The following is a 24,140-nucleotide window of genomic DNA, read 5'->3' as shown; positions in this document are numbered from 1 at the left end:
CTATCGAGTCGAGTCAGATGATGACTCGCGACTCCCGAGTCAGTAAAAAGAGTCTCAAGTTCCGAATGATTCGTTCAAACTCACCCATCACTAATATATTCTGTAATCCTTTAAACTTTTAACTATTTGACATGTTTCATCCATTTCTGTAATATACTGTAATAACCTGTAATATACTACAATATACTGTAATATAATGTAATATACTGTAATATCATGAAATATACTGTAATATCCGGTAATATACTTTAATATACTGTAATATCCTGTAATATACTATAGGTTAGAGAGAAGAGGATGTGGCCTTCTGTAACTCTGATGTGGTTGTTGTGGGCCTGCCTGCTGGCTGCGGAGAGCCCAGAGTCCCGTAAGTTTGGATTTATTTTACAGGCTTATATACTGTATGAACACTATTTATTTATTTGTTTGTTTGTTTATTTACTTTTTGTTTTATTTTACATAAAGGATATACATTTCATATTTTTTCTTCTATTTGAATATATGTGCATACTGGGGTCGCTAAAAAGTCATAATTATTCATAATCATTAGTCATAATCATTTGGATATGACTGTAAAGATGAGACTCTTGATGATTCAATGAGCCCAATTGTATTCATGTGTGATTATGTTAATTCCCATAGTAGCCATTTTATTGTAGTAGTGAGATAGTTTTTTGAAACTATGAGCTCACTGGATAAAATGTTTTTCCCCCCAATCATTCTGCTTCCCCCCTCATTTTCTCCCCAATTGTACTTTGCCAAATTCCCCTCTGCTGCCTGGTCGCTGCTCCACCCCCTCTGCCGATCTGGGGAGAGCTGTAGACTAGCACCATGCTTCCTCCGACACATGTGCAGTTCAATCAGGAGAGACTAGAGACCAAAGGATGAATAAAGTGATATTTATTACAATAAAGTGAATAATTTACTACAGAAAGAATGTTGAGAATAAAGTATTTTTATTAGTCTTTGGCGGTTAGACACCGCAGGGAGATCTTGAGAGAGCAGCATCAGCCCAGATCAGCATCCAGATACAGTATATCCCCCTGCAGTGTCTAGATACTGGTGGTGCTGGTGATCTTCCTTCTGAGACTCATCATGATGAGACTCTTCCGACTGAAATCGGATAGGTCTGCGATGACCGGGAGGAGAAGGGAAGGAGGAGGGTGCGAGCCTGACAGCAGCGGTGTTTGAGAGGCTGAATGAGACAGAAACAAGCATATTTAAGGAACCCGCCTCCAAGCAATTGGCTTACGACTGGGTTGTGGAGCAGCGTGATAGGCTTACACTGGAGGTGCGTAGGGTGAGAGGTGATGAGAGCAGTGATGTGACACTATGCAATTGGTTAACAGAGACTGGGCGGCAACCAGCTGATTGTTCATTGAAACCCGGAAATTGACAGCTTATTATGATCTTGTGAGTAGATTGAAGAGTGGAGATATAAAGTGAATTGAGGAAGGGTAAAAGATATTATAGTCTTCCTGTTTGAACTTACGTTGAGAACTACATTTGCCTTTTGTTTTTTGTTTTTTGCTTTTTTGTGATCATCCACTTACACATAGTTTTTTACGCCCTTCTACTGCAGACTGCCTGCAATCCGACTGCGAGCAAAAAAAAACTAGCGTTATTTTAATTGCGGTGCATTGATACAGTCGATTGTCGCAAAATCCAAATGCAGCATCATGTTATGGTCATTGACTTGTTATTTTTCTCAGATTACCATCACCGTTTAAAAATTATAATTGCATTGCTTTCATAGTGACGTTAAATGGCTGTGTGGGTGACACTCTGCAGCCCCCAATATACTACTACTATAGAATCAGAGATGATTACATTTAAAAGCCAAGAAAAAACAATGTTAATATCAGTTTTACTACTTAACTAATGTCATATTATAGCATAGTGATATATATCCGCCTAATTAATGTGTCATATTATGCTTAAAGTGTATTATATCTGCTCTGCTGCATAACGGCAGATCTTCATTCATCATTCCAAAGTATTTTCCAAGCTTGCTGGCTTCGGTGCGAGCGAGTGGAAGTGACGTGACACATGGGGGCGTGGTTTCACCTAAACTGGGTTGTAAAAAGTATACATGCGACCAGGACACATACCCTCAATCCGGCTTTCTCAGTCAGTGGACATGACTTCAAGGTGGAGAGAGCCAACATGTTCTAAAAATGAATGCCAAATCTGTGCACATTTTTCATTTGAACCACAGATAGCATGCTTGATCTTTTCCAATTTGACAAAGAAGAGGGCATCCTTTATCCAATGGGTGTGTGAGGGGGGACGAGGGCTCTTCCAATGCATCAGAATAACACGTTTTGCTAGCAGTGTTAAGCTTGTTTTATGGTCGCCATGCCGAGCCAGGCGCGGGGGAGGAGCGAGGGCCGCTCACCAAAAATTACGTCAATGCGCTGGCCACGCCCTCTGTAACCGCACAGCGCGTACCTGAAGATGTTTCTAACAGCGCGTACCTCCACAGCTCCCAGGGAGCGCTGCTCTTTGCAGGGAAAACACTCACACTGTGTTTTCACCACATTTCTTGACCCATGTGGTAAAACTTTGATTTCTGTTCATTTTTAGTCATTTGAACAAGTATGTGTTGTGTTGAGAGAGATTAAAAGCAGCACAGAGTAGGCTATCAGGGCTGAGAACTGAAACGGCTATTCAGTAAAAACAAGTTTGGTGATTCATTCATGTACTGATATACGGCCATTTGAGAGTCAAAGCGCACTCAGTACTGCACATAATAGCGTTTCATTGTGACTTTCCATGGGCTGCAGGGCTTAAAATTCACTTTGCAATCTAGGGGGAAATTCCCCCCTTATGTTCTTCAGATAGGGGGGATCTATAGACTTTGGGGGGGATTCTTTCAGGCGATACTATAACGACAAATACCTGCTTCTCCTGTCCAATAAGCGATAATACTGTAATTTCACATTTTTGTATTTAAAAAAGGAAGTAGTTTATGCACACCTGAGTCTAAATTACTATGGCTTTTGTTGTGTTTTTTCTGCAGACTAAGCCATAGGCTTTTGGTTCTATGAAAGCCTTTATGTTTTTGTATTGAGTGATACACTAAACACTAACATCATATTATATCAGAAGTATTCTTTGTTTTGTGTTCACAATAGTGATGTCAGTTTGATTTGGTTAGGTCAGAGCTATGGAATATTAAATCATCCATCTTTGCTCACTACATCTGCCTTTCTTACTGGCATTACTGGCAACTAAACCTGTTTGAATTTTGCATTGGGGAGAGTTCTATTGAAGGGACTATAAACCATCTGTGGGTCGTTTCACTTTTGATTGGAAATGCTTCCACCAGATTTTCATGGCTGCTTAATGAGAAACGTCATTTGAGTGGCGACATCGTTGACATCACTGACACTCGGCATAAGGAGGATTAACATTATTAATTAACGTCATTATCGATATCAGATTCTTCATCGTCAATAACGTAACACTAAACATCACTGACTGACGTTACTCGGTGTTGACATTTCAGCTAGAAGTGCCTTGTTGTTTGACTTGTTCGGTTTGTTTTTTCTGAGCGGATCCCCCTTCTGAGGAGGTAGTTTTCCTTTTTAGCCAGCGAGCTATCATGTTTGCAAGCAGCTGTCTGTATCCACCGAGAAATCAGCAGAGGAGCGTTGATGTCAAGAGAGGACTGAGGGACGCAATATTTTTTTCCCCATGATGGCGAAGGCTAGGCGGAGGCCTGACCCGCCCCTCTCTGCCTCTGATTGGCCTACTGTCAAACGTTCATCCAATCACATTCACTTGGCTATCCTGCATCTCTTTCTACAGTCTGTGCTCAGTGGGTCAGACAGACAGCCGTTTCGCTTGCTAAGCACCATTCCGCACAAACATAGATCGGTCTGCGCGAACCATTGCGGGATAACTCCCCCTTTATAAATTGAAAATATGCGGGAATTGGGGAAAATGTGTGGGATTTCCGCCATCCCGCGCCAAATTTTAAGCCCTGGGCTGTTCTCACTATTACCATTGTACAATGTAACATGCTGATCGGTTGGCTGCCGTTCTGACTATAAAAGCATCGGCCCCAGCGTGGAGTGCGCACGTGATCTGCCTTGTGGAGCCTCACTCGACTATAATGAGATCGTAAAGAAGGCCACTAGATCAACAAAGTGTGAGGGCAGGAAGAGGTCAGTAGGTAGGAAGCCAACCAGGGGCGAAGAGTGGATGTTAACAGATGTAATGGCCAAGTGTTTGATTCTTCCCATTCACATCTGTATTTCTTTCTGAAACTTGAAGAGTTTTCAGTGGAAGTGGTGGAGTAGGTAGGGGCAGTCATATTTCAAGCCAGCATTCTGCAAAGACCCGCCCCATCTCTCTGTTCTCTGATTGGCTCAGACCGGATCAAAGCCAATCAGTGAGCAGAGGGTCAGCCTGACCGTGACTGATGCCTAAAACTAACCTAATCTACCAACAAAGGCAGCAGTACTAGCTATGCCACTCTGAAAACGCTTCTTCATTGGTCTGCCTGCTCTGATAACACACTTGAATTGATATCTAACAATGTAACATACTGGTAGTGTCACAGTGCCGACTGCTCCTCACACAAAAATAACAAATAAAATGCTCTGGTCTGCGAGGCCTGTTCTGCCTAATAGAACCACCGCCCAGAGCCGTATAGATAGAAGAGTCCCGACATCTCCATTCACCCCAATGGACCAGTTTTTTACTCTCAAGAGTTCCAGGAAGTAAGGTCCTGGATTAAGCAGCACTGTCACAAAATAGACAGTTTGTGTTGTACTCTGAAAGGGTTTTTCATCCCTTGAATCAAATTGTACATTATCAGCTTTATTTTAGCATGCAAAATAGTGCGAGACCCATTCCTGGCTGTTCATTGGCTAATGAGTCTCGCATTTTGGTCCTCCGCTGATGCCACTCTCTCTCTAGAGGACACTAGCACCGCCTATGACCAGGTTGGATGTTTAGCTGAAGCATTGCTGCTCCGCCCCCCCTGACACTGCCAAAGCAAATGCTCACATTTAAAATGTCACAGCTTCCATACTTTTTGTCATTGCAGAGACACCACTCTACGGGAAACTAGGGGGCAGTGTTGTCCTCAGGCCAGACTTGTCCTCTGTGACTGGCTCCATCACAGCCATACTGTGGAAACATGGAGAGACGTTGGCCATAGACTGGTTTGGAAAGGAGGTGCATCCCTACAAGCAACTCAAAGGTAAACTGAGACACAGTGGGTGATTGAAGCTTCCCATGTTTGACCAGGGGAGATACGGATGTAACACTCACATTTAACAGAGGGAGGGAGGGACATGTTGTTCTCTCACATGTTTGCTGAATGGTCCTGTAGTTTTTAAATTTGATAAAGAAAGTTGAACAAAGTCTACTCTGAGATAATAAAGGATATAACATGGATAAATAAGAGAAACATAATCAAGAAAATGGATCAGTTCTAGATGTATCTCAAAATAAATATACAAACTTTGTTATACAACCATCTTTGATTTAGAATTTTACAGCTAAAACTAATCTATAGGTATTTGCACACACACACATGCACGCACGCGCACACACACACACACACACACACACACACACACACACACACACACACACACACACATGCACACACGGCGGCTCCTGAGCTTGATAGCAAGGGAGGAAACTCAGGCGTTTTTTTTTCTGTTGCAGTTTGAAGACAGATTTAGAGGAATATCTCATTTTAATTTAGCATTAGGATTAGACTGTTGTGATATCATTGTTCAGTTTTAACCATCAATTGTTCCTTTTCTCATTATTTCATTTCTCAGAGTAAATACTGTTACATTACATTACATTACGTCATTTGGCAGACGCTTTTATCCAAAGCGACTTACAATAACACTAAGTCAGCAATAGAGCAATCAACTATGGAGCACAGTCTATGACAACTACAACTTCTGAAGGAACAGTGGTACAAGTTTAGGTTAGTGGTACAAGGTTGGTTAGTTTTTTTTTTTTTTTTAGAAAGAGAGAGAACGAAGTTAGATCAAGAAGGGCCCAGATGGAGCCTGAAAAGGTGTGTCTTTAGTCTTTTCCGAAAGATCGGCAGTGATTCAGCTGTCCTGACCGAAGGTGGAAGCTCGTTCCACCATTGAGGTGCCAGCGACGAGAAGAGTCGAGATCGGGATGAGCGACTTTTGAGCCCCCGTAGCGAAGGAGGGGCGAGGCGACCTGCACTGGTGGAGGAGCGAAGGGAGCGCTGAGAGGTTTGGAACCTGACCATGGATTGCAGGTACCGGGGAGCTGACTGGTGTACTGCCCTGTAGGCCAGTACCAGTGTCTTGAATTTGATGCGGGCCGGGATGGGAAGCCAGTGGAGCTCCTGGAAGAGGGGAGTGACGTGAGAGAATTTGGGTTGGTTGAATATCAGACGGGCTGCAGCATTCTGAATGAGCTGAAGCGGTCGGATGTCGGTGGCAGGTAGGCCGGCCAGGAGCACGTTGCAGTAGTCCAGGCGGGAGGAGACAAGAGACTGGACCAGGAGTTAGAAAGGGATGGATTTTGCGGATGTTGTAGAGAGAGAACCTACAGGAGCGCGCTGTAGCAGCTATGTTGGCAGAGCAAGACAGCTGGTTGTCAAGGATCACCCCAAGGTTCTTAGCTGTTTGGGAGGGCAGTACAGTGGTGTTGTCAATGGAGATGGAGAGATCTGCGAGAGGGCAGTCTTTTCCTGGGAGGAAGAGTCGCTCGGTCTTACCAAGGTTGAGCTTGAGGTGGTGGGCAGACATCCAGTCGCCAATGTCTTTGAGGCATGCAGAGATGCAAGCCTCGATTTGGGTGTCAGAGGGGGGGAAGGAAAGGAAAAGCTGGGTGTCATCAGCATAGCAGTGATAGGAAAAGCCATGAGAAGAGATCACATAGGCAAGAGATCTTATATAGAGAAGGAAAAGTAAGGGGCCCAGGACTGAGCCCTGGGGGACACCGGTGGTGAGAGGACAGGATCTGGAGAGGGACCCTCTCCATGAGACCTGGTATGAGCGGTTCGAGAGGTAGGAAGCAAACCAGGAGAGTGCAGAGCCTGAAATGCCGAGGTCAGACAGAGTGGAAAGAAGGATTTGGTGGTTGACTGTATCGAAGGCAGCAGACAGGTCAAGGAGGACAAGAACAGAAGACAGGGATGAGGCCTTAGCAGTGTGAAGGGCCTCTGTGACAGCAAGAAGAGCTGTCTCAGTGGAGTGAGAGGCCTTGAAACCGGACTGCAGAGGGTCCAGGAGGTCATTTTGGGAGAGATAGAGAGAAAGTTGTTCGGACGCTGCTCGTTCGAGGGTTTTGGAAAGGAATGAGAGAAGAGAGACAGGTCTGTAGTTGTGAATAGCAGTAGGGTCAAGGGAGGGTTTCTTAAGCAGAGGCTTGACTCTTGCAGTCTTTAGAGCAGGCGGGACAAGACCAGAGGACAAAGAGGAGTTAATGAAGGTAGTGAGGAAGGGAGATATGTTAGGTGAGATGGTTTGGAGGAGAGAGGAAGGGATAGGATCGAGGGGGCAGTAAGTGGCTCGGTTTGAGCTGATGAGTTTAAGCACTTCATCAGGAGAGAGAGGGGAGAAGGAAGGAAATCCAGGGACAGGGGGCCGAGGAGCAGGATTGGAGTCGGGAGTGTTAGTGAGGGTGCCTGGAGGATGGAAGGAGGAGCTGATGTCATCCACCTTTTTAGTAAAGAAGGTTACAAAATCATCAGCAGAGAGGGAGGAGGGAGGGGGAGGGGAGGGAGGGTTGAGGAGCGTGGAGAAGGTGGCGAACAGTTTACTGGGATTGGATGCAGAGGACTGGATTTCAGAGATGAAGAAGGAGGTTTTTGCTTTAGAGACAGCATCAGTGAAGTTTGAGTGGATAAGGTGGTAGGAAGAGAGATCTTCAGGGAGATGTGATTTTCTCCATTTTCTCTCAGCTGCCCGAAGCTCAGTTCGATAAGTTCGCAGAGATTCAGTCAACCAAGGAGAAGGGGGAGAAGATCGGGCAGGCTTAGTGGTGAGTGGGCAAAGAGAATCAAGAGCGGTGGAGAGAGAGGAGAGAAGAGTAGTGGAAGCCTCGTCGGTGGACAGGAGAGCAAATTGCTCGGCAGGGGGAAGTAGGGAGAGGACGGTAGAAGAGAGGGAGTCGGGTGAGAGAGTGTTTAGATTGCGTCGGGTGGTGGTAGAGTGAGGGGGAGATGGGTGGGAGGAGGGGAGGGGGATGGGAAGGGAGAAGGTGATAAAGTGGTGGTCGGATACAGGAAGAGGAGTCACAGTGAGATTAGAGGTGGAGCAGGATCTGGTGAAGACCAGGTCCAGCACATTCCCTGCTTTGTGAGTAGGAGGAGATTGAGAGAGGTAAAGGTCAAAGGATGAGAAGAAGTTAAGGAAAGACAGAGATTGTAAGGTTACTGGCTGGATGTTGAAGTCTCCCAGAAGGATGAGTGGAGTACCATCCTCAGGAAAGACGGAGAGGAGGGTGTCCAGCTCGTCCAGAAAGTGACCGAGCGGACCAGGCGGGCGGTAGATTACCACAATGTTGAGCTTGATGGGTAGGGATACGGCAACTGCATGGGACTCAAAAGATGAGATAGACAGATGAGAGAGAGAGGTGACAGTGTAGGTCCATTTGGGGGAGATGAGGATACCAGTGCCACCGCCACGGCCAGAGGCTCTAGGGGTGTGGGAGAACGAATATGCAGCAGAGAACTGTATATATATTTCAAGATTGTTGTCAATTATTTGTGCTGTTATGGTTATTACCTTAGTTACTCACTTCTACACTACCTTAAATTGTGTTACTTATGGATGGAATTATAGTGAAAATAGATTATCCCCCCTTTTTGCTAGGGATCCCACTTTGAAAACCACTGGCTTAGGCTTAGGCTACAACTGTACCAACCAGCTATTTTCTTCTTTTTTCTTCTTGTTTCAGGATTTATCTCTATGCATTAGGCTATTTATATAAATCTATTTATTCACATAGATTCATGATATGGTATACAGCAGCCTGTGACATCAATGTTCTGATTAATCTACTGTCTAAATGTAGCCTATTCATAGTATAGTATTCCGATGATGTCACAAGCATCTTTCCTACCAATACACATTGGCTGTGTCACTTGATTGTAATCACCTGTAAATTGATCACAATCACCCAGTGGCGGCTCCAGATGGGTGCTAGGGGGGGCTTGAGCCCCCCCTGAAATTAGCCAAGCCCCCCCTAAGCCCCCCCTGGAAATTTCTTTGGAGAAAAACAAAAACTTAACAACTAAACTAGGCTAATACACAAATATTCTGAAGTTTATTCTAAAAATATAAATTAATTTAAAAAATAATCCACTGATCGATGTATTGGTGCTCTGTTCATCATAGTAGAAGTGAAAACTCCCAGCCTCCTTGAACAGAGCATTTACACATCTCCGTGGCTGGTCTGACCCATGCGCTGCCCCGGGCCGGCCAAGCAGGGAGGCAATGGGTCCCATTTTTATAGTCTTTGGTATGACTCGGCCGGGGATCGAACTCACAACCTCACAGTCTCAGGGCGGACACTCAGACCACAAGGCCACTGAGCTGGTTTTGATAAAAGTATCAAAACGCCTGTTGTCCAGCTCAGTCACTATACAGTCTTGTCACTGGTGTGATTGTTATATAGTGCAGTCTATATGAATGGTTCTATTTCTTTTTACTCAGGCACAGACTATTGATGAATGGATGTGCCTGTGTATGTGGCACTGTTTATTTACATATAGCCTATATGTATGCAGTGATTAGCCTAATTTGTATCTCAAATATAGCACATTTTAAATATTTTGTGTAACTTGTGAATATAAACTCTTGATTTACCATCTAAATGTGTGTGCTGCATATAGCCTTGTGTAACTGGACTCATCAGTCTCAACATACAGTGTGACATAGGGCTAAATACACAGTCAGTGTTCAGCTCATTGAAGCACTTACATGCATAATGTTGGGTTGGGGATTTGGCTCTCAATGGAAAAGCAGTGGGCCCTCCTTGTCTAATAGTAGAGCCTAATTCACACCCTATCAATATTATTATTATTTATTATATTAGTGGTTCTCAACCTTTTTACACAAGTACCTGAGAAATTACCACCATATGAATGTATGAGAGGGAGGGGCCCCCGCGTACCACCAGTTGTACCTGTACCACAGGTTGAGAAGAGAACCACTGTCTATTTATGTAGAAAAAGTTAGCCCCCGCTGTAAATATTTAAGCCCCCCCTTAGCCCCCCCAGCCACAATTGGCTAGAGCCGCCACTGCAATCACCTGTTATTTTCCTACCAAGATGGCCGTGTGGTGATGTAACAGAATACTATCAATTACTGCATGACTGATATTGTAATCACACTCAGGTGTGCTTTCACAGGACAGGTGTTGTCCATTCAATCAGCCCACCTGTCTTTATAATGGTTGGCTTGCACTGTGTTTGTATGAGACTTGACAAAGGCTACGGCCGAAACTGTTGTCAAATAGCGTTAAATTACACTTTCTTGCATCTGGAAACAGCGTGTGCCTTCCCTTCCCCTCTATCAACATACTCGTTTAGTTACATTCCAATTCATCAACTTTGGAGCGTTATTTATTCCCCCCTTCCCGACATGTTAGGTTGACATGCTTGGTCCCAATCGATTCCTTATTTCTTCTACTTTCATATGGTATAAATATCACCACTCACGCTTTAAAAATGAGCTCGCTGTCAGCCATCGATTTACGGGCCAAATTCAGTTTAAAAATGTGGGAGTTTAAGGTGGCGGTTTTTATTAGGAAAAATTACAGGCTATGCAGTATGAAACATATTAATACAAAACGATTGGTGGACCATTTGCACGCCGAATTTACTAGAAGGCCCGGATAACTTGAAATTAATTGACTTACTTGCACATCCATGCCGTCTGTTAAAGGAGCCCAGTCTAAGGCCATGTTCAGACTAGGAGGCCAAATCTGATTTGTGAACTTTAGTGACCTATTAAAGGACGGCTTTTCCGTGGGGAATATGAATATATATTAAATCTCACGCCCCTAAGGTTTTCAAATCTGTTGAAATTTTTGAAATTGGTTGTTTACAGCCTGAGATATCAGCAGAAATCCACTCTGTGTGTGGGGGGGGGAGGTGCGGGTGCGGGGACTCGAAATCCTACATTTCCCACAATGCACTGGGCTCGCGTGGCCTTCGTTTCCATGCCCACCCCTCAGGCATTTGGCTGATATCAAACTCCAGTAGGTGGAGGTAATGCACATATATGTTTGCCAACCGCCATAAAACTCAAACAAGAAGAAGAAGAAGGCTTCGACAATAAAACATATAGAGAAAAAAATCGAAAATAAAATTGCCTCCAAATTGCACCAAATCTAAACCGAAGTATATATGTCAGGAGATGTCTTCATAAAAAAAAATTCATGCATTTTAAGGCATTTTCGTAGGAGTTACGCGCATCTGATGTTGGAACTATTTTATGTAAAAATGTGTAAAAACGGGTACATTGCTCAGCGTTGATTTCGTTACTTCAACGCACCTACTACTAGATGTAAAATTTGACGAGCTTTCCAATGCCGCCAGTCACGTGTCTGTCCGTGCTTCCGTTCCCGAGAAAATCGTCTCTTTGCAAGGAGGTATGGAAAGCTTACCTAGCTACAGCAGGCTAGGTGGTGGAAAAAGATGGCTGCCTTTTGGTTTTGTTCAAGACCTCTGAAGGGGCGTGGAGGACCTCTAGAGGCGGGACCATGGCTCACAACAATTGTAGTTCATAGGTCCTCGACTTCCGCAAGGCGGACTTGGGCCAGATGACGCGAAACGCGTCGGCTGGCCCAAAAAATATGTGAGAGATGCTTGATATCTCTGGCAGTGGACCTCCAATTTCAAAAATTTCAACGGATTCGAAAACCTTAGGGGCGTGAGATTTAATATATATTCATATTCCCCACGGTAAAGCCGTCCTTTAATGACTTTATCCAGATTGGTTTTATGAGTCTGGACGCTCCAAGTCTGATTTGTGTCACTTGTCCCAAATCACATATGGAGGTAGTTTCTAATCTGCTTTCGACTGATGTGACTTGAGTGCGGACGCGCAGATCCACCAAATCTGATTGGAACGTCACTCGTAACTCGTCATCAAATGCTTCTGCGCAGGAAGACCACGTCACCAACGTACATATTTACTGACGCCCACGTCGTTACCATAGCAACCCATGCACATAGGCTGTTTAGGTCTGGACACACAGATCCGACTTGAAAATCAGATTTGTGGCAGTGCGGACACACTCCCAAATGAGATTTGGGAAAACAATCAAGATAATGATGATTAATGACTTTATCAGCAAATCAGATTTGCCCGTAATGTGAACATGGCCTAATACTGTAAGCTACTGAGGTGCTTAAACCGTGGATGACCTGGGTGACGCGCTCGCTACAGCTGATGTTACATACGATACCATTTGCATTGAGTGCTGCATAAGAACGACAAAAAAGGCTTGTCCTTGATGTTCGGAACCCATCCATTTATTCAATTTCACCGATACAGCAAAGTTATTTTCAACAGAAAGTAAAAGGCAGAGACAGCACACCAAATAAATGTTCCCACTGCTGCACGACACGGTAGCGACACGGTCAAAAACCAATTGCCCTTCCGGGTCAAACACAGTGGTGGAAAAGGCAGCACCTATATAGAATACCTGAGCCCAGGTAACATGGCACAGCGACACCCCATGGACAAATAAAAATATGACAGCACAAAAATCAACCAGAAATATGACCAGAACACATTTGGCACTTACACCGTCTGTAACCGGTGCTGGTGCAGACGATGACGTTGCAGTATCCCAGTGTTTGCTTTGTTGAGATTTCAGCCTCCGTGTGTACAGCGCCGCCCTCTCTAAACTCGTGTTGTAGAAAGTCGTGTTGGGCCGCTCGCACAATACAATGTCTGGCTTGTGAGCTAACTTACTGCTTGATAAAAAAAAAAGGAAAAGAGGAAGGGGAAAGTATAATATCGTCGCTGTCGCGGTAGGACCTCGAATCTCCAAAACAGCAACTTTTCAGGAAGTTAAAAAAACCTGTTTGCTCTTAAAATACTGAACCAAACGTCGTCAAAGTTGGCACATGTCTTAATTATAGTTAGTTTCCCGCTGAATGTGTCATTACTTTATTAATATCTTACCTGGATAAGCTCAAATGATGTTGTTTATATTATCAGTCCGACTTGGAAGCACTCTCTCCCGGCCAGTCAGGCGGGAGAGAGTGGTATGCTCATGCACGAGCCCCAAGCAGCAGCAGTGCCCCTCGCCTCTCATGGCCGAGGCGGGGGCTTTGGCATGGGGTGAGAACAGTCTGACATAATGTAGCGTTAACGTTACTTTATTCTCGTCATAAACCACTCTGATTTGCATGTTAAAACAAGTTTGCAGCCTAGGAATAACTGGAAAACATTGTATTGATCTATTAACGTCAGATGAAGCCAGAATTAGTCAAAACGATATCAGAAATATACAGCACGTCTGCCGTGTGACTTTTCCGGGTTTACTGTCCTGCGTGGGGGGGGGGGGGGGGGGGGGTTGGGTGTACAGACGGAGGTAGGGGACGAATTTCGAGGTTTGACTGACAGATTGAGGGCGAATGGCATTACGAGATTTACTCACAAGCTCGTTTGAATGCTTTTCCATTGGTTGCATTTGGTAAGAAACACACAGAGACGTGAAGGGTGACCAATGGCACTGATTTATGAAAAAAAGTAAAAAAGTGACATTCGAGGTCCTGGCACAACAGCGACGATATGGTGTTACTGTCTGTAAATCTATCTATTAGCCTACTTGAGGTCATCACTTCCTAGTAGACAATGGAGCTGGATTCCACAAGTTTTTCAGACTCATTCATCATTGGACAATACAATGTCAATCTTAGCAATCTATCCAATCAACAACCAATTTGGTTGAATAAATTACTTGATTGGTAAGGGCGGTTTAGGCTTCAGCTAAATATGATTGGTTGAAAAACACATAATTTCACTGTTCCCTGTGAATTGCAAGAGTTTTTCAACCAATCATATTATGATTGGTTCATGGTTCATGGTTCATTAGATAAATTATCAAAGAAATAAACGCTCTCAGGGGTAATGTTTTTGTACCTGAGGGCCGGGCCAGACTCCTGTCTGCATGGAGCTCTCCTTTCCATCAGTGCCCTACAGGTGTCACTGTTGTTGAAGCATTTAAGTATAATGAATGAAAAAAGGAGCGTCCGCACATCAGAAAAACCACATTTGATTGATATTTTATAAAAATAAAAAAATTATATATAAAATCCCCAATCTCTTCTATAAAATGGAGGACCATCCTCCTCTCCCTCACTAGAATAACCTCCTGTGTGACACACACACACACACACACACACACACACACACACACACACACACACACACACACAAGGCTTAAAAATGGAGCATCCAACAGTGTGAGTGCTTAATATTGTGGCCCAAAACCATTGTTTTGTCTGTATAGGTTTCACTATGTCATCCTTTATGTGACCTTTGATGTACTGTAGACCAGAATGTCGCCATCTATTGGTTTTTATATATCTCTACACCCTCTCGAAGCAACAACACCTTCTGTGGCAGTTTCCTATTGGCTTAACACCACTACATAAGGACCGGGTGTGGCATGCGATCTGTTTGATATCTGTTTGACTTCCTGACGAAGGCTTGATGCCGAAACACGTCGAAGTTTGGTTTTTAAAGTGTATTATGACATTGCCATGCAAATAAAGGCATTTTAACCTTAATGAGAGTGCCTTGGAGTTTTTTGTATTTCTTCAGCATATCGGTATCCCTATCCAAAGAGCACCTCAAACAAACAACTTTTTGAGTCCAGGAAGCGCTCCTTCCTAAACATTTTTGACTTGTGTAGATTTTGTGAGGAGGAAGAGGAGACTGATTTGCTTTTATTTTGGTATTGTCGGTCTTTGTTATTTTGGATTAATGTCAGCGCCGCTGCTGGCCATTAGGGTGCCCTAAGCGCTTTTTTTTCATTGTGCCCCCACCCCCTACCAAGAAAAATTCACAAATGCAATCGTCTCTGTGTGTGTGTGTGTGTGTGTGTGTGTGTGTGTGTGTGTGTGTGTATATATATATTGAGAAATCTGGTAATAGTAATTTTGTTATGTTTTACTTGAGATGCCTGAATTATTTCATGTTAGAAGCAGAGGCGCTTTATTTTGAAACTCCAAGAAGGAAGTATCTGCCATATGCAGGGAAGTACAGTAGCTTAACTACGGAAACAGTGTATTGCAAGATGGCCTGAAAAGTCCGCTGTTTATCTCCCTTTCTGCTGCAGCATGTTGAAGAAATAAATGTTCAGTTTGAACAACACCCGTTCTGATCATTATAGAGCAAGATGATGGCTTCCACTACACAACACTGTATTTACCTAGGCTACGTTACATATTTGCGGGAATTGGAGGAATCTCGCACTTGTACTGATGTCCAGCATGACTGGTGACGAGGGAAACATGAGTTTGTTTACTGCGTCGCATGTAATTAATGAGGAGGTCCCGCAACTTTGTTTTAAGGGGAGAGTTAATTTTAGAAGGGGCAGCATTACCAAACTGCGGGGCATCCACCACACTGTCTGTTTGACCGTGGTATTCCTGCTCTGGATGATGCCCTAGGCGACACTTGGTGCCCTACGCTCAGTGCGTTGTGCGCGTGTAGGGAACCTGATTAAAGTTGAAGAGTGGATTTCAGTTTACAGCTCAATTTGTTATAGCTGCCCTCTAACCAGACTGTCTGACAAGGGGAGAAAGTACAATCTCTCCACTTGCCAAACAAGATGACTGACTTCCGCCAAAAACACACGTCATTACCGTGCCTGTTAATTCAGTCTGAGCGCAACACAAAAACATACTGTAATGAAAAAGTACCCGGCGTCTATTTGGAACCAGCGTTTATTTACCCAAATATGTGCCAGACACAGCATCTATAAGGGACCGCCGTCTATTTGGGACTCTGTGTTTATTTGAAGTTTTACGGTAGTCATAGCGTCATCTACCGGTAACACGAATAGCGGTTTATCTCGAGGACCGTTCGGCAGATCGACTTCAAACTGAGTGCACTGCCGGGAACCCGACGGAGTGTTAATAACTCTGTTGAGAAGCTAACCCTAACCATGTTAAGAACTCTGTTGATAAGCTAACCCTAACCATGTTAAGAACTCTGTTGAGAAGCTAACCCTAACCATGTTAAGAGCTCTGTTGAGAAGTTAACCCTAACCATGTTAAGAACTCTGTTGATAAGCTAACCCTAACCATGTTAAGAACTCTGTTGAGAAGCTAACCCTAACCATGTTAAGAGCTCTGTTGATAAGTTAACCCTAACCATGTTAAGAACTCTGTTGAGAAGCTAACCCTAACCATGTTAAGAACTCTGTTGAGAAGCTAACCCTAACCATGTTAAGAACTCTGTTGATAAGCTAACCCTAACCATGTTAAGAACTCTGTTGATAAGCTAACCCTAACCATGTTAAGAACTCTGTTGATAAGCTAACCCTAACCATGTTAAGAACCTTGTTGACAAGCTAACCCTAACCATGTTAAGAACTCTGTTGAGAAGCTAACCCTAACCATGTTAAGAACCTTGTTGACAAGCTAACCCTAACCATGTTATGAACTCTGTTGAGAAGCTAACCCTAACCATGTTAAGAACTATGTTGAGAAGCTAACCCTAACCATGTTAAGAACTCTGTTGAGAAGCTAACCCTAATCATGTTAAGAACTCTGTTGAGAAGCTAACCATAACCATGTTAAGAAGTCTGTTGAGAAGCTAACCCTAACCTTGTTAAGAGCTCTGTTGAGAAGCTAACCCTAACCATGTTAAGAACTCTGTTGAGAAGCTAACCCTAACCATGTTAAGAACTCTGTTGATAAGCTAACCCTAACCATGTTAAGAACTCTGTTGATAAGCTAACCCTAACCATGTTAACACATTCAGTGCCAAGGACGTCTGTGGACGTCCTAAAAAAAGTAACGAGGAGTGCCAAGGACGTCTGTGGACGTCCTAAAATCATAATTCATATTATTCCATAATTCTGCTGTTTAAGGTCGTACCTAGCCAGTGAGCATGAATCCCTTCAAGGGATCACACGGCGCCACCTTAAACATCGTCACAGGAGCTGCTCCACCCACCTCAGATCCTTTACTTTGTACAGGAGACAGCGGAGAAAGCGGCGATCAAAGTGGAAACGGATGCATGCTTCAGCCAGAGCCGTATATATTGCTCTGTCTACAGCGGACAGTGGGCTCGGCTGCATCCGCGCTCACAACTGAGCTCTTATGCTTCTATCTATCTCCACACGATTTCCTAGAAAGCAAGCCTTTTCGTTCAGTCGCGTTTGCCAGCGCGCATCATTTCCTTCTTGATGGGCGCTGGGATCTGTCCGGGGCAAAAACGAGAAAACAAACTCTGTGCGTGTGGGAGGAGCCCGCAGCTCAGAGGTGGAGAGGGGAGAGAGGGGAGAGGGGGGAGGGGGGGGGGGGGGGGGAGGGGTGTGTGGCACACAGGCTTCACAGAAACCACACCACACGCCACCACATCAGAAAACACCAGCCAGAGTCAGTGAATGTGCTCGAAATTAGAGTGCAAAAGGTATTCATAAAAGGGCCTATATCTTGGAAACTAAAAAAACGACAGAAAACCCTTGAAAGTGCACTTTTTTGAGAGGCTGTAATTTCATAATGGAACTGTCTAGAAACAAAATTTCTTCTTTGGAAGAAGCAGGAGTGTTCAATGTTTCATTAAAGTCCAGCCCTGTTAATATAGCCATAATAGAAAAAATTCTATAGCTGTTTTCAACTGAATGGAAGTGAATCTGGCACAGGCTCCAGACAATTTTACTGAAGCGCTGTGGCACTGAATGTGTTAAGAACTCTGTTGAGAAGCTAGCCCTAATCATGTTAAGAACTCTGTTGAGAAGCTAACCCTAACCATGTTAAGAACTCTGTTGAGAAGAATTCTGTTGATAAGCGAACCCTAACCATGTTGCTCCATAGATCGTGGTGACCTGAACATTTCAACTGGAGAGCTGAAGATCACAGGATTGACCAGAGAAGACAGTGGATCGTACACAGCAGAGATCAACAACCACCTCAACAGCCAGACTAAGCTCAAAGTCATCTGTAAGTGTTTTATGTTGGCAGTTTGTCCAGTTTCAAGTCGGTGATGTGGAGTTGTGTGTGATTCACCACTTGCTTTTAATTAAGTGTAGCCCACTGCTATTTCATGACTGTTATTTCTGACAGCCCATGAAGGCAGCATTAGTGCGACAGGCAGCGACGTCATTTTTCCTCCGGACGCAAAGTAAAGCCAAGCTGAGACTCAATGTTAGACAGGAGAGGAATAATTAGAAAAGTGAATATAGATGCTTGAAAAAATATAAATGAAGGATGTCAGGAGAGAAATATGTAGATGCAAGAGAAGATCCGGACCGGAGACACAGAGGGAAGATACAGAAGAGGATTTGATGCTAGCTTTATACCTGAAAAGAGGATTTTGCTTGGAGGTGAAAACTGGAAGAGAAGACTGCTCGTCACTTGGTATGAGAGGAGAGAGAGAAGAGTTCGGACTGGTTTTGTTCGTAAACCCAGTTCTGAACTGAGAGAGCACCGATCCACACAGAACTACACCTACTACAACCGCCTCATTGAGTTTTTAAAAGTGCAAGCCAGTCTCTTCATAACCTAGAATTGATGTACCACTGCGATTGGACATTTCTCCTCTTAAAATACACTGTGTTCCATAAGCGGCAACCTCTGACTGGGAAACATGAAAGCAGAAGTGCAAATAATGCAGTTCCTCGAATGGCCACTTGAGGCTGGCTCAAAAAGCGAGTAAGTCCATGTTAAAATGCCCAACTTTACAGCAGAAATAAGCATGTTTACAACCTGTTTAAAAAAATGGTTTTGGTCCCTATTTCACCGTTCATGAAACTGTACGGGAAGTAAATGTTTATGTAACTCACCTGTTTATACAAAACGAAGTCAGATTGTATAGAAGTCAATGGGAAAATGAGCTTACTTCTCACTTGATTTATGAATTTGGTTTGCTAATGAGTTCATGATCTCAATCTCTAGGTTTCAAGTCTTCTTTAAAACAGCATGATGTTCATTTTGTAAATTATGGTCCAATTAAGCCTCAAATAGATGAGAGAAAAGACGATGCTTTGACAGGGTTTTTTCCTGCATAGACAATTACGAGGCGGCCGCCTCCATATAATTTAGCTCTGCCTCCAGCTCTCGACAGGTGAAACCATACTTGCAAAAACACTAACAAGCGTTGCACTTGTGGCTTGGTGATGAAATAGTAGCTCAGCAACCTTTACCAGTAACGTCAGATATAGACATTAATTTACCCCTTAAACCTTCAATCAAATAACCATTTCATTATTTGTAAGTGATGGCTGGCTGGTTGCCTTTTCACAGCCACTTGTTCTGTATGAGATGGTAAACTGTAATGTAGCCGTGCCCATTAGCCTCTGATTAGCTACAATAACGTTATCAGACGTCAGCTACGTGCTCCCACTCACGATAAAGAGCCTTTTTGAAAGCACAGTCTGCAGTCCTGCTGCTTAATGCTGTGTTTCCAACCAGGAAAAATATGTTTTCGAGGGAATATCAGCTCTCTTATCATTAGTGCGACTGTGTTTAGCACCTCCCATCGGCTCCTCACAACTACCCATGTCCGCTAGCAACAACAACTGGTCAGAGTTTTTCAAAATAACACATCTGTGATGTTTGTCCACCTAATGTAACCTGTCAGATGTATGCTGACGATACGATCATATATCTACATGCAAAAAATAAGGCACAAGCTGCAGCAGATCTGTCAGCTGCAATGGTCAATATATCAAACTGGTTAACTGAGTCATGTCTACACCTCAATGTAAGCAAAACTGTATGTATGTTCTTTTCCAAGTCTGCAAACAGAGATCCAGACCCAGATGTGTTGGTAGCAGGGAGCAGTCTTGCAGTCGTGCAAGAATTTAAATACCTAGGCATAATAATAGACTCCCAGCTAACATTTAAAAAACAAGTTAAAAAAGTTGCCAACCGAATCAAATTCAACCTGGCAAATTTCAAATATATCAGGAACAATCTGACTACTGAGGCCTCAAAATTGTATGCCAATGCTATGATTTTTTCACATATTAATTACTGTCTCACTAGTTGGACACAGACAGGTAAAGCTACTTTAAAATCAGTAGAAACACTTTATAAGCGAGCCCTGAAAACACTGGACAAAAAATCGAACTCATATCACCACTGTAAAATCTTAACTAAATATGACTTTTTAAATTGGGAAAACATGATCAGATTTGCAGATATTTTACTTGTGTATGAAATTTTTCATGGTCTGGCCCCCCCCTCCGCTCAAGGAATTCATTTCACAAATCCAAAATTCATCTACCAGAGCCTCTACCAGAGGAGAAAATTCCACATAGGAGAAGTAGCTTTGGGCAGTCAGCCTTCTCCTACAGAGCAGCACATACCTGGAACATTATACCCGTAGAACTGAGAAACATCACATCTCTCAACTCCTTCTCCAACTCCATAAAACATTGGCTATTGAACAATCAAACATGCATTCATACTCCAGGATAGTATTTCTCGTTGTTTCTCATTGTTTGTCTGCTTTGTACGGCATGCGGTTTTGTCTGTGCTTTACAGTAAACCAGGGGCTGCATAATTGTGCTTATACCATGGGTGAATACTCGATTCTGATTGGCTGCAAGGTGTCCATTATTTTGTGATATTGTACAGTGATAATGTACACCTAGCTAAATGGTCTGTTCACCGTTCATATCAATGCACCATAGTTTCAACAGTGGTATCAAGAGAGCTGTTTGAGCTCTATACCCCCGTTAAGGGTTAATATGACAGTTTTGGAAGTTGAGAAAAAAATTGAGTCGGTCAAAGTAAGTATTTAAATCACCCCTGTGTGCTCAGTTTATCAAAAATAACTCTTATTTACAATTTTGATTTTCGTTTCGGAGATTTCTAACCTCGCGTCACCAGGCTCTTCTCGGCGAGAAATAGGAGATTTCCCTCGGCTCGTGCACGAGCGGGGGCGAGCCCGGCCTTTGAGAGAGAGAGAGAGAGAGAGAGAAAGAGAGAGAGAGAGAGAGAGAGAGAGAACTCTCTCTGCATTTCACCACATACAGCACACTGCTGCTCTGTGTCACTTCCTGAAACTCTTCGCTCTTAAATGTTAATATACTTGGCCAATACGTATCTATCATACAAAATAAAGCAAGCGGACAAAAACGGTAATGTCTTCATTTAATGTAGAACGCAAAACATCGTTAAACCCGCATTCCTGTGATAAAGTTAACGTTTGAGTCTGCTTTAAAACGGAGGGTGGTGGAGGTGTATGGAATCAATAAAGTGCCATATGTATTTTGAGCTTGAGAAACATTGTTTGTAAACTTTGAACTTGAACTTTGAACTTGTATGTCTGTAAATAAAACTTGTACCTGTAAAAATATCTTGTCCATCTGAGAGAAAGTTTTGTGCATCTGCAACCCATTTTTGTATCGGCAACCCATTTTTGTATCTGTAGACATATCTTGTGCATCTGGGAATAAGTTTTGTACACACGGATAGAATTTGTGCGTCTTCAAAAATATTTTTTACAAGTACAAAAATTTCCTACGTTCGTGTGCGACCTTGAATGCAGCACTTGCAAATTTCCTACGTTCGTGTGCGACCCTGAAAGCACCACGGACAAATTCATATTGCGAGCTTGGATGTCTGTTTACAAGTACAGATTTTCTTTACGAGTACGAATTCTGCCACCCAACCATGTCAACTTGGGGCCATAAATCTGAGCGGACTGGCCAATCAGGTTAGACCCAGTCCCCTCCCACTGAATATCGGATCGTATCGAATAAAACAATTGACAATTGACCAGAAACTTCTTCCGCCTAATACAGACAAACAGAGCAGTGTAGTTTGGTAGTTTGGAAAGAATACGAGCTTCAGGTAAGTGGCCACTTTAAGTAAATCGACATAAAATATAAGTTTTGTTGGTTTTATGAGACATTTCATAGCATGTTACGATAGACATGATCCCCATGTTAGTACACAGGCTCTCCCAGTGAGCTAACTGACGCTAGCTAGGTTAGCTAATGTTAGCTAGCTGCTTCATTCAATTTCCCCAAATAAACTAAATCGCTATTTAACCCGCTAGCGTAAGGGGTAATTTGACTAACGTTACAGCTCACGTAAGCTATAAAGACCGTGTCCAGTCTTAGTACAGTTAAGTTAGTAGCTGGCTAACGTATCAGGGCTAGCTAGCGTTAGCTTTCATTGCTACCAATGTTCCAGCACAGGCTGAAGCCACGACCGGGGCTATCAAAAGTATGTCAATGAATCATTAGCCTACATTTTATTATTTAACGCTATATAGCGTTACTGTAGGTCTGCTGTTGTACTGGGTCAGGCGATTGGCTGGTATTAGTAGCGTTATGAGTGAGGTACTTCACACAGCCTCACAAACTAGCTTCACGAACTAACGTTAAATCAAGTACAAAGGGCACGTTTGTATAATAGTAATAGTAATAGTAATAATAGAATAACAGTCATTATATTGAACGTGACATGACGGCCTATGTGACGTTATTGTAAGACCCTGGAGCTTTAGCTATCGGATAGCTATGAACGTTACTACTCCAATCAATCAATCAAATTTATATGAATATGGCGTTACTGTAGGGCTACTGTTGTACTGGGTCAGAGATTGGCTGGTATTAGTAGCGTTATGAGTGATGATTCATCGCTTTAACGTGTTTAGTGTTAGCATGACATTATTGCTGAGAATGTCTATGCTTAGTGAGCGTTTTGAGGTATAAAGCTGTCTTGAGTTGCAGTTGTGTTTCCTTGGTATCGTCCTTTCAATATCTGTCTGTCAGTTTCATTGCGTCTTTGTCAGTCAGGTTGTTTACGTAGCGTTACCGAGGTTAGCCGTATGATATGTGAATAGGTGGCAACTTCCATGACATGTATTTTTAATGTACCTGACTAGCTAGCTGATTAACTGGACAGTGATTGTTTATCTGTCCAGAGATGTGTAACGTTATGGCTGGACTTGGAATGGAGGCTAGCTGTCTGGAGTAGTAATACATACTACTGGACAAAATGAATACATCTGTAAGCAAGCTTATAGAAGTTGACTGCAGCAAGCTGTATTGATTGAGCATCTAAACATCAGTCAGAGGCAACAAAGGTGTCACACCCAAACCATGTGCCAGGACATCAGCCTGTGTTGCATTGCTGTAATCAGAATTATTATGTGCTTGGAAACCATTGTACATGCTATGTACACAATACTATTTCAATACTATTTTCTTTTTCTATGTCTTGCAATTGAACATGACTGTTTTAAACAACCTGCCCAGTGTTGCCAAAGCTAAACTGGTGTCTGGTATCAGATATTGATTTACAAGCTCTAAATACATTCAAAATGTCAACATTTATCAGCAAGTAGTTGGTATGATCTCCGGGCAATCGTTGATTTATATGTCTTGCTCTTATAAAATAGCTGCTGTGACTGACCTTTTCTCTAATAACCTGGGACTTTTTCATCCATTTGCTCTCCGTCTTTCCCTCTTCCTCTCTCTCTTTCTCTCTTTGCCTACCAGCCCAGGTTATCCTGTTGATTCTACCCTCAATCTTGTCGTGCTCTTCCCAGCAATGGTAATTGAGAATTTGATACTCTGTCATTATACACCGATAAAGCATGAATTCATGGGCCAGAGTTCACCACCAAGGGGCTGAGGGGGAAGTCCACAACAACTAATGAAACCCAGCAATTCTCATTAATCCTGGTGTGACCATGGCTACCTGTACCATCAACCCTGTCAAATGTCAAATCCTTCCTTTCCAAACAAAATCTGTTTTCATGATGGGAGGACCTTTGTTTAATCTGCCATCAGCTTCTAGATTTATTTAGGGTTTGATTAGCCTCAATGCCTGATATACTGTATTAGCAGTAATATGTCTCCCAAAGGATGCATTCCAGAAAGCAGGTTAAATGACTACACAGATTTTTGCAGTGTTGGGCAAGCAACTTTGAAAATGTAGTAAGCTAAGCTGC

The 24,140-nt window shown here is 43.1% G+C and overlaps 1 protein-coding gene across 4 annotated transcripts in view; it reads left to right on the top strand.

Moving 5' to 3' along the window:
* The first annotated feature begins 301 nt into the window (after positions 1 to 301).
* Positions 302 to 24,140, top strand: part of LOC310790985 (T-cell surface antigen CD2-like) — a 32,964-nt gene continuing 9,125 nt past the window's right edge. For 3 of the 4 annotated variants that reach the window (XR_014553412.1, XM_083652708.1, XM_083652709.1), the window contains exons 1-4: positions 302 to 367; positions 5,060 to 5,215; positions 18,041 to 18,166; positions 23,686 to 23,740. Coding sequence is in view for 3 of the 4 variants with exons in the window: in XM_083652708.1 (XP_083508834.1) it covers positions 319 to 367; positions 5,060 to 5,215; positions 18,041 to 18,166; positions 23,686 to 23,740 (386 nt within the window). In the remaining variant the exon portion in view is untranslated. The remainder of the gene's footprint in view (positions 368 to 5,059; positions 5,216 to 18,040; positions 18,167 to 23,685; positions 23,741 to 24,140) is intronic. The other variant, XM_083652707.1, reaches the window with a different exon arrangement.

Source organism: Poromitra crassiceps (genome assembly GCF_964638095.1).
Source record: "Poromitra crassiceps genome assembly, chromosome: 16".
Lineage (NCBI taxonomy): Eukaryota > Metazoa > Chordata > Actinopteri > Beryciformes > Melamphaidae > Poromitra > Poromitra crassiceps.
This window is presented reverse-complemented; position numbering and strand designations above follow the sequence as displayed.